This window comes from Vigna unguiculata, chromosome 7, assembly GCF_004118075.2.
Source record: "Vigna unguiculata cultivar IT97K-499-35 chromosome 7, ASM411807v1, whole genome shotgun sequence".
NCBI classification, from domain to species: Eukaryota; Viridiplantae; Streptophyta; class Magnoliopsida; order Fabales; family Fabaceae; genus Vigna; species Vigna unguiculata.
The window spans coordinates 3176005-3189548 of NC_040285.1; the positions used below are offsets into that span (position 1 = coordinate 3176005).

Here is a 13544-nt window from a genome sequence, read left to right on the forward strand (position 1 = left end):
TGCTGGAGCTTTTGAATTTTGGATAACATTGTACATTCGTTTAGTTAAAATGGAATTTGTTTACTAGGATTGGTTAATTTAAATAAAATTTTATTGTATAAGTTTGAAAAATATTACTTTAGAAAACGTATTTAAATATGCGTAATTGATTTTGAATTTTACTTATGTGGGCATTCTTTTAAATGTTACTAGAACTACTCTAAAGGAGGTATATTAAAAAAATATTTAAATTACCTTCATTAAATTACTAAGCTGTTGAATATGATATAACTAATTTATTAATGGGAGAATCGTCAATGTCAAACTAACATCACACTTGATACATATCTATTTGTCTACGAATACGAAAATAAATGGTGACCAAACTGGTTTAAAATTTTCAATTAACTAGATTTTAGAAGAAAGTCATATATATTATTATGGTTTGGCTTAATTATTCATAGAAATTGAAAAAATTACATTATTCCTTTTGGCGGGTTTGGGCGGCTAGAAGACAGGAGTGTGTCCTGGATTGGAAATTTCAGAAAGGGGAAAACAAAACTAAAAGCATTTCGGAATGCTCATTGTGCAATATATTTTTTAAATATCCATTTCGAAACATATGTTACAGAATAATCATTTTGGAAATATATTTCCGAATTATGTTTTGGAGTACTCTTCTTGGACCAGATTGGTTTATAGGATTTTATAATTTCTTATTAGATGTTTAATAGTTTGTATTCATAATTTTTTTTTTCATGAGAGTCTGTTGGTACTCCTAGTTATATCGGCAAAAATGACCATGGAAATATTAAATATGTTTATTAGCTTAATTATAAAAAACATGGAACAATATATACATATTTAAGAAATCAATTTTTGTATACGTGTGTTTTGATATACTAATTTAGTAAAAATTGAAGTTAAGAATAGTTATAAGGTGTTCATTCTCGTTAGAAAAAGTTAATCTTAGTGTATATTTAGCTTTAATTTCACTTAAGGAATTAGAATTGTTAATTAAGGGTAAAGGTTTAAATAATTTAAATAATTCAAAAATTCCCATTGACAAAATAAAAGCTAAATTTAATTAAAACCTATATTAGAAAAATAAGATAACTAAATTAGAACCCATAACAACACACTAATCTTGATATGTTTTTCTAATTTTATCATTTAAAAAATATGTATCACTTCCAATGACACTTATATGTTTACGTATATTTATTAAGATTTTGAGAATTTCTGTCTCCACAGATAATTATTTATCTTTTCATCTATGATATAATTGATAGACTTATTTTGACTTTAAATTCGTTGAGATACTATTTACTATCATTAAAGTTAATTATCTTATTTGAGATATCGTTTATTTTAGAAGTTAAAACTCATGCCACGATACAATTGATATTAATTCTTAAATAATATGAAATTATTAAATTTATCATAAGTCAACTTAAAATAATGGAGAATCCCAGCAAAGTTCTCAACCTAAATTCTAGAAGTTGAACAATCTTTTTGAAGCAAGAGAAAGAGCTATCTATGATAAATAATAGAGAAATAATTCTTATCAAAAGACTGCATTAAGTGTTTCCACTCTTCAACAATAGTGTCATCTAGGGGTGTCTAGTCCAATAAAAGGGTCTTTTGGTTCCCTCGCATTTATTACAAAAAGTATATATTTAAGATTTCACCTAAAAAACTTCTCTAACTTTTTCTATTGGGTTTATTATTTTTTTCTTTTACCATTTTTATTTTTTACTCTTGGTTTTAGTCCGTAATCAAAACCCAACATGTCTTAGACTCAAATCTCTCTCTTCAATTCAGTATAAATCATCTAGAAGTTTGACAAGGCAATCACTTGTATTATATTTTTGTAATATGTGTTTTTAGTCACTCAATAAATAATATGGCGATATCAGGTCATACATACTAAAAAAATTATAAACCAAAAATATAAATATATATCTTCTTAATCGGTTCTTAATAGTTAAGAATATGCATTACCCCATAACCTTTTTTCATTAAACTAAACCCAAAACTATCGCTTTTACACCGCTCCAAGCAGTGGACCTTGTTTGGGCATAAAAGCCAGACCAAGCAGTTTAGGAGGAGAATGCGTCTAAAAGCGCGTTTCGGCGGCTTCTGTGCTTTATAAAGCTCGAATTCCAAAAATTCACAACCAAACAATACCTATTAATTATTAATCACCAGGGTGGGCATAAAGATTAGTACCACATGCCACAATCAACGCGCTTTACAGCTACTACTCTTCCACTCGCTCACATTCACTCCATTTTTTCTTCTCTTTCTTTTGGACTTTAACCCCCAAAAGGAGCACGCGTCACACGCCCCCATTCACATTTCTCACACATAAATAAGTGCTTTGACTTTTTCCTGCTGTTAAGTTATCAATAACAGCATTAATAATTATGTTCCAGAAAGTAGTTAAAGAATTCACAGTAGACAAAACTGAACAAAAAAATGTTAATTTTACCTATGATTAACTTTTTTTTTTCCTTTTTCCGTTTTGGTAATTTATAATTTTGATTCCATTATCATGTTATATACACAATTATATTTTATTTTTATATTTTAATTGAGATTTAATTAGTCAGATGATATTTACTTTTTTTTATATTTGTTAGTTTGATATCTGTTTTTAAAAAAATATCAATTGAGTCTCAATTTCTAAAAATCATTTTCAACAAAAAAATTATTAACATTATTAATGGTATTAATTTTTAAAATGACTTACAAAATTAAGTATTGATATTTATATTAAAATTTAGTAGTAAAAGTTATAAATTAAGTTAACGGTTTTATTAGTTTTTGTCTGAAACTTAATTTAAACATTTTATTCAAAAATTTGAACTAAAATAACACACTTTTAAAAACGACTACCAAAATAACACATCTAAATAAAAAATAAAAAATAAATAGCATCAAACTAATTAAACCTTTTAAACAATCCATTGATAGACTAATAAAAAAGTTTAAAAGCCAGATGTAACATTGACACGAGTGAAGTTACAGGGTTGTTTATTGTAAGGTCAGATTCAGCACTGGTCCACAAGGAAACTTGAACAAATAAATATACAGTTATACAACAACCAACAAAACTGTTATAACAGAGGAGAGATGGTCAGAAAATTTATGTCGTAAAACTACTATACTTTTTTGAAAGCAAATTCAATGTAAGAATTTTTTAATTTTTTTTTTCTATTTTGTCTTTATTTTTCTAGTTTTTCCAATTGTTGACAATCCCTATAAACAAAAGAATCGATCACAGAAGAACAAATTTGGCTATTAACAATGGAATTTAGATCAGAGTTACCCACACCCCGTTCAATTATCAGATGATCCGAAAACGACGTCGCGTCAAATGCGAGCGGACTCGGTTCCGGTAACGGCTCGCTCGCCACGATCAAATCAACGTTCTTCAACACGAACTCCTTGCTAGCGAGTTGACTCAGAATGGCCGAGTCCGACACCGAGTTCTTCCTCTTCACCTGCACCGCGGCTCGCACAATTTCCACCAGCATCGCCTGCGACACGCGCCGGATCCCTCGAGCACCGCCCATCAAAACCGCCGAGTTGACAACGCGACGAGACTGAGTTCGCTCCGAGTTCCTACCGCGTTTAGGGAAAACGAAAACCGAGTCGGGACTCCGATTCCTGAATCGCCCGAGTGGGTCGTTAAAAATCAACACGCTGTCAACGTCCACGAGCATGACATGTTTGAAATTCCTCCTGACTCGCCCGAGCAGCATGGGGTAACACGCCCAGCGTCGTAAGCTGAGTGGAACACGGTCGAGGAAGCCAGCGAGAGAGTTCTCGGGGTCGAGTTCGTCGGCGTCGAAACTCAACACCGAGCCGTAACTCGGCCGAGTGAACTCACTCTCGGAGCTATTGCAAAAGCTTCGAATTTTCCTCCCCCAGATGGAGTCCCCTCTTCCGGGGGACCTGTGGAAGCGAGAGACGTCGAAGGTGGAGTCGGAGGGTGGGCTCCGGCGGGTGGAGTTGAGCTGGGCATGAAGAGCGACGAGGGAGAGGAAGGAGTTGTTCTCTTCGTGGAGAAGGGAGGCGAAGGAGGGTGAGGAAGTGGGGAAGATGAAAACGACGTCGGATTTGGAGGTGAGGCCGGAGCGGTGGAGGAGTCGTAGGAAGAGGCGGAGATGGTGGAGAGGGGTGTCTTGGGAGACGTGACAGAGGAGAAGGTGGTTCATGGCGCGGGTGCCACGGCGGTAGAGGGTGCCCAAGCGTTGGAGTGCGGGGGAAACGGCGTCGTTTGAAGGGTTGTGGGGAGTGGAAGGTTTGTGGGGGGTGGAGGGTTGGAATGTAGAGAGGGTGAAGAGGAGGAGGGTGGTGAAGAGGAGAAGGAGGCATATGGAGAGTGTGGATTGAGCTTTGGAGAGAATGGTGTTTGAGGTGCTTCTCTTCAGAGATGAAGAAGAAGAAGAAGAAGAAGAGAGAAGGTTCGTTTTGGCAGCAATGGTGTCTTCTGGGAAGAAAACTAAGAGGAAACCCATGATTCTTTCTGGGTGTGGCTGAGGTTGGTGTCGGTGTTTGTGTAGGGTTTTGGTTTTCATCCCATTTCGCTTTCAACCAATGATTCTGTGATTGTGTGTGTGTGTGTGAGGATTTTTATTTCCTACTAAGACTCTGCTACAGTGCTACTTTTTTGTTACTACTTTTGTTAGCCACTTAGAATGTTTTGTCATTGAACCTCCCACGCATGCACCCAAAAGTGACTCAGTGTTGGGGGATTATTGAGTGAGGGAGAGGGACTCATTAAAAAAAAAAAAAAGTAGAAACAAAATTGTTAAGACTGATACTTTCTTCTTTCTCTTTTTTTTTTTTTTTCATTACCAGCAAATGTATCTACACCAAACACCGGAATTAATTTTTCTGGAGTTTGTGAGATCAGCACTACGTGAAAATTCCTCAATTTGAGTTTTGTAGAGAGATTAATTTTTTAGCTATAACATTGTGTTTTTTTTTTAAAACATGTTTTACATTTCCTTTTATATGTCTCATTTATTAGTTATTATTTGGTTTACAATCTACTTTTTTACTTTTAATAAAATATAAATATAATTTGTTAACACTCTCATTTTAGAAACTCTCAAATCTAATTCACAAAAATTGATTTGGAATATGAAATTTACATCAATTTATATATTATAAATTAATTTTGAAAAAGGGTGGCAAAACAAGTTAAATTCGCAAAGCAAGTCTCTCAACTTATAAAAAAAAAAGTGGGTTGGATCAAGATTTTTAACTTGTTAGTATGTATGAATCCAATTTGTTTGGCTCATTAACCCATTGGGTTGGAGGATGTGTTGGTAGCTGACTAGACTAGACTGTAGTTCCTCAACCTCAAGTAAAACAGGTTGGCTTGTGTCCTGTATCAATATTTTTTGTTTTTTGTTTTTTTTTTCTTTTTCAACATTATTAATAGTTAACACGAATAATGAAACTAAAGTTCTTAAAAGTTGATTCTCATCAATAAATATGTTATTTTCATCTTTATATATTACTGCAGTGTATCCCTCTTTATCTTTTCTATTATAATCAATAATTTATTGGGGAATAATAAAGTTAAAAAAAGAACAAAAAAAGGATGGGCTGACTCGTTAGTCCGTCATGAGACGGATTGTGTTTTCTGATTTGTGTTGTATAAACGGGCTGACCCATCCTGACTTATTTTCAACGGAACCAAAACGGATTGGACTGACTTATTTTGCCACTCCTAAGTTTGAGCAACATAAAGAGAAAATTGTTAGGGACGTGATGACAAAGGCGATGTTTCAGACCATGTCAAGGACAAATTCTATAGGACTACCTCAAGTTATCGCAACTTATGGTGTGATTATGATGACTCCATTATGTACATGAACAAATATAAATACAAGTGCATGAACATCTTAATGATAATACAATTTTTTAATTTAATTTAAAGGAAATTGATTGAGATATTCAATAACAATATAAAATTTGAAACAAACTCGTATAAAAGTAATATTATATTTGATTGAAAATTTTAAAACAATAAATTTGTAACTTTTTTAAAAATTTATATGTAATAAAACTTAAATTCACACTTTTATTTCTAAAAAAAAAAAAACTTATTATTGTAAATTTATAAACAAAATTTATAAAACGATGTGTAAAGTAAATAAAGAGTGGTGATCTTATCGGAATATATTAAGAAATAGGAATATGAAGAAGGTACTACGTTTGTTCTGAAAAGGAAGGAAGGAAAAAGAAAGATGCATATGTATACAAAAGTGGCAGAGGCAGGAATAAGAAAAAGGCGAAAAAGAGCAAAGGAATTTTTCTTCTCAAAACAAGAAAACGAAATGGCTTTAGATTTTGGTTGAAATGATTATGCGTCGACTTAACAAATAACCACTTCCTCCATTTATGGCAAAAATAACCGACTTAAACAAGATGAGTCCTTCAATTTCGAGTTATGTTTAGTATCAGAAATGGTTGTCTTCTTTTTGTTTCTCCTCTATCTCAGCTACTCACTCACCACCCCCGTATAGTGAAGAGGTTAAAAAGTACTAAATTACTTTACCTTTATAAAAAGTTATAATCTTTTTAATTGTATATATTTTTCTATATTGCTTCCACAAATTTATTTCACCTAAAAAAATATAGTAAAACCAATCATATTTATCGGATCGGTAAAAATAATACATTTTACAAAGTTTTACATCACTTAGGACAAACAATTGAGTGACTGATAATAGCTATATCGTGAACTTAAAGTTAAACATATATTTAATTTTTTTTATATTCTTGTAGTATAGTGTTGTGAAGTTTTATTTAAAATCTTGTTTTAAAAAGTGTATGTATTTAAGATCAAATGATATGAGAGAAGTTTATGTATCGTAAAAAATTTCACATTCTGTTGTTCATTATTGATATTAGCAGAAAATTATAGTTTTTTCTCTATTTTTAAGTTTTACGTTATATTTTTCTATTGATTATTTTTATATAATTTTTCTATTAGTTAGGTAATTTTTTAGAATAAAGACATTAATTTTCTTCATGACATTTTTTTTTTCATTAGAGTGGTATTAAATTTTATGGTTCAATATATTTTGTGGTTGTAGTTTAACATGTTCTTATTATTTTATTTTGTAAAATTTCATTTTTATTCTTATGCAATATTTAATAGTATGCAATTTTTGTTTAATTCTTATTTCTCTTAGATAACAGATATATTTATACTTGTTCATACATATTTATTTATTAATTAAATAATTTTAAAATAATAATAATAATAACTAAGTAAATATGATATCATTAATTCAATATCAAAATGATCCACATTTTTTTACTCGATATGAATTACAATTGCAAATAAAATGTTAAATAATAATTGGATAAACATCAATATAATTATAAAAAATAAAAAATAATCATGTGTTTATTTTATTTTTTACCAATTCACATGTAAATATTCACAACAAATACTAAGTGTAGCACAAATGTGAAAGAAAAAAAAAAACCTCTCTTCCACTCATGCATACATATAAGATCATTTACAAGATCACCCTTTTTACTGTGACTTAAGGCATGGTCCATTTGGTAAGCAACAAATAGCTTCCGAACCTTAATTTCCCTAGATAGATTTGATGAAATTTAGGATTTTTCTTTTTTTTTTAATTGCAATTCGATATTTAAATAAAATCATGAAAAGGAAAAAAAAAGTATAATCAAAATTTAATGAGATAAAAATTATTTTGAAAATTCGAGTAAATTTAATAAATATCAAACAAATAATTAAACCATTGAAAGAGAATGATTTTTCTTATCAACCAAAAAGAATTTTAAATAAAATGAAATTAAAGATAAAAAAAATTGAGTTCTTTTACTTATATATAATAAACTACGATTTTTTCATACTTGAACAGTTAAAATTAAAAGTCAAATATTTTCATATAAAGAAACAAATAATAAATAAATAATATTCAAAATAAATAAAAACATTTAAATATATATATATATATATATATATATATATATATATATATATTCTAGAAACTGCTTTATTTAATAAAATTGAGATTTATATTTCTGCAATACGATAGATACATAATTTGAGAAAAGTTTATGAATTTTGAATAAATTAAACTATTAATAAAGAACAAAAAGAATATGTAGAGAAAATACTGAACTTAAATATTTTAGATTATTTATAAACTATGAATATTTTAATAATTTAAAATATAAAAGTAAGATGTTACTCATATTAATTAATTATTTAATATAAACATTTTATGTTATAATAATAGAATATATGTATCCCTATTTGTGACTAGTGATTTTCTTCATGGAAAAAAAAAATAAACCTTTAATATTTCAAGAGAAAACATAAAAAGAACAAGGAAAAAAATCAATCAACAAGAAAACAACGGTAAATTCCACTTTTTTTTTTTTATCTTTTTATATAAATATAAAAAGGTTACGATAAAATCTTATATAATGATTATGTTTCTTATTATGTAGTTAAATATTTTATTAATATTTATTTACATAATTATAGTATAGACATAATAACAACGGATTATGTTGTTAATATCTTTTTTCTATTATAATAGATAAATAACTAAAATAATAAAAGTAACAGAGTAATTAAAATAAAAATAGTAATAATAGACAAATATATTTCACTTTTCATTTATTTATATTATTTCTACCTTATTTTAAATATTTTTTCTTTCAATTATTTCTTTTTCTTTTTCTTCTCTTTCACTTCTTCAATTTTTATCCTTCGATCTAAATAAATCATCATTCTTAATTATGTTTGAAATTTAAGACTATTTTTAATTTAAAAAATATTTTTACTCTTAGACACTAATTTGAGAAACTTTCTTTTAAATACTTTAACCCCCTCAAATTTGGTAATTAAGAATTACCAACATCAAAGTGATTTCTTTAAAGTTCAGTAAAATACCAATTTTAACCTTTTAAAATTAAAAGAAAAAAGTTATTGTAATCCTTATACGCTAAACTTAAGAAGTGAAAATGAGATTTAAAAACCCTTGTTAATAATCTCCTAAACTTAGTGTTTAGAAACTAAAACTATATTTCATTAAATCTGAGTGATGAGATGATTTTCTTTACTTTTTAATTCAATGGCCTGACAAAATTTACCTCAGATGTTTAGGATTGAAAATATTAATGAAAACATTTTCTTTATTAAGAATTGGAGAGAAAAAATAGCAATGATCCAAAATGCAGTCTTTATAAAAGAAAATAGTTGGTAGAATTAAAAAGGTTATTGTGTGGTCCTTGAACACTACCCTATTTTGTGATGTGTTGAACAATAGTGTTTAGGACCACTTCTCATATATATCCAACCTTACACTCTTTTAAACCATTCATCCTCTAACACCCTAAGCTTTGAGGGACACTATCCTTCACAGAGACACTTCCAACGGTCACTTCATATCCCTTCCATGTTCCATAAGAACCAATATGGCAAAACCACCATCTAAATATAATATAAGAATTTGAGTGTTATCACCATTAAAGTTGCACATTTAGTAATATAAAAATTTTATAAATAGAAAAAATAGGAAATTATTATAAAATTAAATAATTGATTTCTGTTTTTTCACACTAAAATAAGTTTATTTTGAAGTAGTTATGTCTCGAAAATTTAGAGTTTTTATTAAAATAATTTTATATATATGTTGGGTTATATATTATTCATATATGTTGTTTTATAATATAAATAATTCCTCATGTTTTTTATGAATTCAGATTGTATTTTGGAAGATTTAAGTAATTTGGAGGAATATTGTTATATAATCAAAATTTTTGTTGTGTAGTTTCACTTAATATCACAAATGCAATACTTCAAAACAGTAGATAGTTCTATTAATTTGGAATGTTAAAGAGTATTTATTATGGAGTATTTAACTAACCCAAACATGGGTCAAACCATCATTTGGACTTGTACAGTACCGATAATATAAATAATTTGTTCTATAACATATTTGTAAAACCAAAATATGCATTTGTATAGACTTAAAATTTGTAATCGAAATCACCATTACATACTTTATGATATGATTTTAAATGAAATAATCTAAAATGTTAATTTAAATTAGGCTTAAATATATTTTGATGTAATATTAAAATTTGTCTTTGTCTCAAACTTCAATACATTTTAATCCCCAAACTCAAAAAATAAATAAATATAGTTATCCTAACACATTTGTGTTACAATTTGTTAACATGTCAAACACATTTCAGCATGACATTTGAGTTGTTTACGACATGTTCAAATTCAAATGTGAGCTTAAAACATTGTTTAACCAGCTTGAGAAATTCAACATTGTTAAATTAAAATGATTATAAGCCTTAATTTTAAAAATTTAGAGAAAAAAATTTATGAAAATTTGGAATAAAGACAAATTATAATTTTGAATCAAAATATAAAGACTAAAAATATATTTAGCCATTTAAATTATGTAATTCAAAACACATATATACAAGCTAACATATAATTCTATATTATATAATTCAAAACAATGTTTTGAATTGAGAAATTCAAAATAAGAATGTGTAGTTTTATAGGTAATCGAAAATATAGTTTTAAATTACATTTATATTATGTAATTTAAAATATATGTTTGTTAGTTTTGAATTGTATAATATAAATTGTCTTATATAATATGTTCAAATGGATTATAAAATGTTATAGAAAAAACACATTAATCATTTTTATGTTATGGAGGACAGAAAAATCTATAATTGGTTGACTATATTTTCTTTATCTCCAAATATTATATGTGTAGAGCGAGATTTAAGTATTATGTTTCTTAACAAGTGAAATAGTAAAATAAATAAATAAATATATATATAAACAAGAAAAATAAAATTAATAATACAGGAAAAATAGTGTAAAAAAATATTATTGCAAATGAATTGGAAAAATGAGAATCATTGACACGTCACGTGAATAATATAATGTTAAAATAGGATAAATGCAAATTCCACTTTAGGAAGGAGACTTATTATTTGATCATATCTTACAATAATGAAATAGAAACAAGCATTAATAATATATTAGTGTTATTTTACTTATTTAAAGTTTCTACATATTTTATTTTGTAGCTGTCTTACAATGTGAAATATTACAGAAATTACACTAATAATTTTAAAATAAATATCCATCTTTTTAAGTTTTTAATAAATAACAATCACATCACTACAAAAAAAATTAAAATTACCGACGGAATTTTACCGACAGATATATTTCTGTCGGTAAATTTGAATTACCGACGGATTTTACCGACGAATTCTCAAATTTTAATTACCGACGGAAAAATCCGTCGGTAAAAAAAATTTCATTTACCGACAGAAAAATCTGTCGGTAAAATCCGTCGATAATTCAATTTTTTTTACCACAAATTTATCGACGAATTTTTCCGTCGGTAAAAGAAGCGGGAAATTTTCCGCCCAAATTTGAATTACCGACGGATTTATCGACGAAAAAATCCGTCGGTAAAAGAAGCGGGAAATTTGTTGTCCTAATTTGAATTACCGACGGATTTATCCGTCGGTAAAAGAAGCGGGAATTTTCCCGTCAAATCTCACCTTATAAGAAGACGAGGAGAAGAAGAAAAGAAGAAAAAGAAGGAGAAGAAGAAGAAGAAGAGAAGAAGAAGAAGAAAAAGAAGGAGAAAGAGAAGAAGAAGGAGAATAAAAAAAGGAGAAGAAGAAGAGAGGAAGAAGGAGAAGAAGAAGAGGAAGAAGGAGAAGATGAAGGAGAAGAAGGAGAAGAAGAAGAAGAAAGAGGAAGAAGATGACAATGGCGGCGGCGGCGACGGTGGCGGCGACGATGGTGCCAGTGGCGACGGCGATGGCGACGGCGACATTGACGGCGACGACGGCGGCGACATTGACGGCGACCACGAAAAAAAAACGAAAAAAAAATTGAAAGAGGGAGGAGGAAGAAGATGAATGGTGTAATTAATTTACCGACGGATTTTTGGTAATTACCGACGGATATTTAGGTCGGTAATTACCGACGGATATTTTCCGTCGGTAATTACCGACGAATTTTACCGACAGATTTTTCCGTCGGTAATTACCGACGGAACATGATTTCCGTCGGTAAAATTTTACAGACAAGCATTTTACTGACGAATTTTTGACCGTCGATGATCCGTCGGTAATGTTAATTTAACGACGAATTTTGGCCATTACCGACAGATTTTGACCGTCGATAATAATGATTTTTCTTGTAGTGCATGTTTAATCTTTTTTAATATTTTTATAAAATATTAATCACATGTTATTACTACTTTTAAAAGAGTTCCAATAAAATAGTGTTAATCTTTCTTATGTTTTCAATGAATAACATTTACAATAATTATTCTATTTATAACAACATATCAATATATATATATATATATATATATATATATATATTATATATTATACAAGATAAAACTATTTTGTTATTATATATTAACTATATGAAAGATTACATTGCAGCCAATAAACTGTCTTATAATATAAAAAAAATTATATCCAAAATATAATAAAATTTATTAACTTACCATTATATATGATTTTAATATATGTGTATACATGTTGTTAAGCAATATAACTATAAATATAAATAAAATAAAGAATATCAGTATTATTTTGTCAATTATATAGAATATCCAAATGTTTATTTTTAAAATAAAAAATATAAATATTATTGCTAAAATCTTAGAAGGGATGAAATTTTTTCATTGTCAAATCATTCAATTTTTATTTATTAACCATTTTTTAATTTGTATACTTTTTTAAAAATTTAATTTTTAACTAAATTTTATTTAATATTTTCATTTTAAATAAAACAGTAGAAAGTAAGTGACACTCTATCAAACATATGAAAGAGACGAGTATTATTTTATCAAAAACATAAAAGCATACGTGTGTCTTTTTAAAATATTAGAAGAATGTAATTGTTATTTTATTAAAATAATAAATAAAATAAATATATATGATATAAAATATTGTTATTATTTTATTAAAAACTTAAGAAAATTTAATATCTATTTTAAAACTAAAAGAATAATTAAGTATATTTTTTCCATATACTAATAATATTACTTCCAAAAGAAGAATTAAACTCAACCAAATTTAAAAAATAAAAATCTAACCAAATTATTTCAAAAGATTATGAATTAAAAGATACAACTCATTTTATATTTATAACAATATACGAAGAAGAGAATTTCTCTTTTTCTGTTTATTTTTTATTTTCTAATTTTATCCTTAATTATTAATTGAAATAAATGGTTTTTGATTTTTTAATGTACTTTTTTTTCGTAATCTTTTATACTTTAACAATCAAAATTATTATTTGTATATAATATATCTCAAGTGTTCATGTGTTGATGAAAAATGGAGATATACTTCTAAAATAAGGCCACACATTAATAGTGTCAACCTTTGAAACTTCTAAAATTTTCAAAATTATCTATTTTAAAATGAGTATGTCAAAACTTTCCAAATGATTGATTTCAAATTTTGAAGTA

The 13544-nt window shown here is 27.8% G+C and overlaps 1 protein-coding gene across 1 annotated transcript; it reads right to left on the reverse strand.

Annotated features, from left to right (window-relative positions):
- Nucleotides 1-3209: 3209 nt before the first annotated feature.
- On the reverse strand, nt 3210-4508 carry LOC114190109. Its single transcript, XM_028078878.1, has one exon. It carries the CDS (start codon nt 4506-4508, stop codon nt 3210-3212), a length of 1299 nt encoding a protein of 432 aa, XP_027934679.1.
- Between the last annotated feature and the right edge of the window lie 9036 nt (nt 4509-13544).

Coding starts and splice junctions, on each gene's coding strand:
- LOC114190109 (XM_028078878.1), bottom strand. CDS start 4,508: ATGGGTTTCCTCTTAGTTTTCTTCCCAGAAGACACCATTGCTGCCAAA.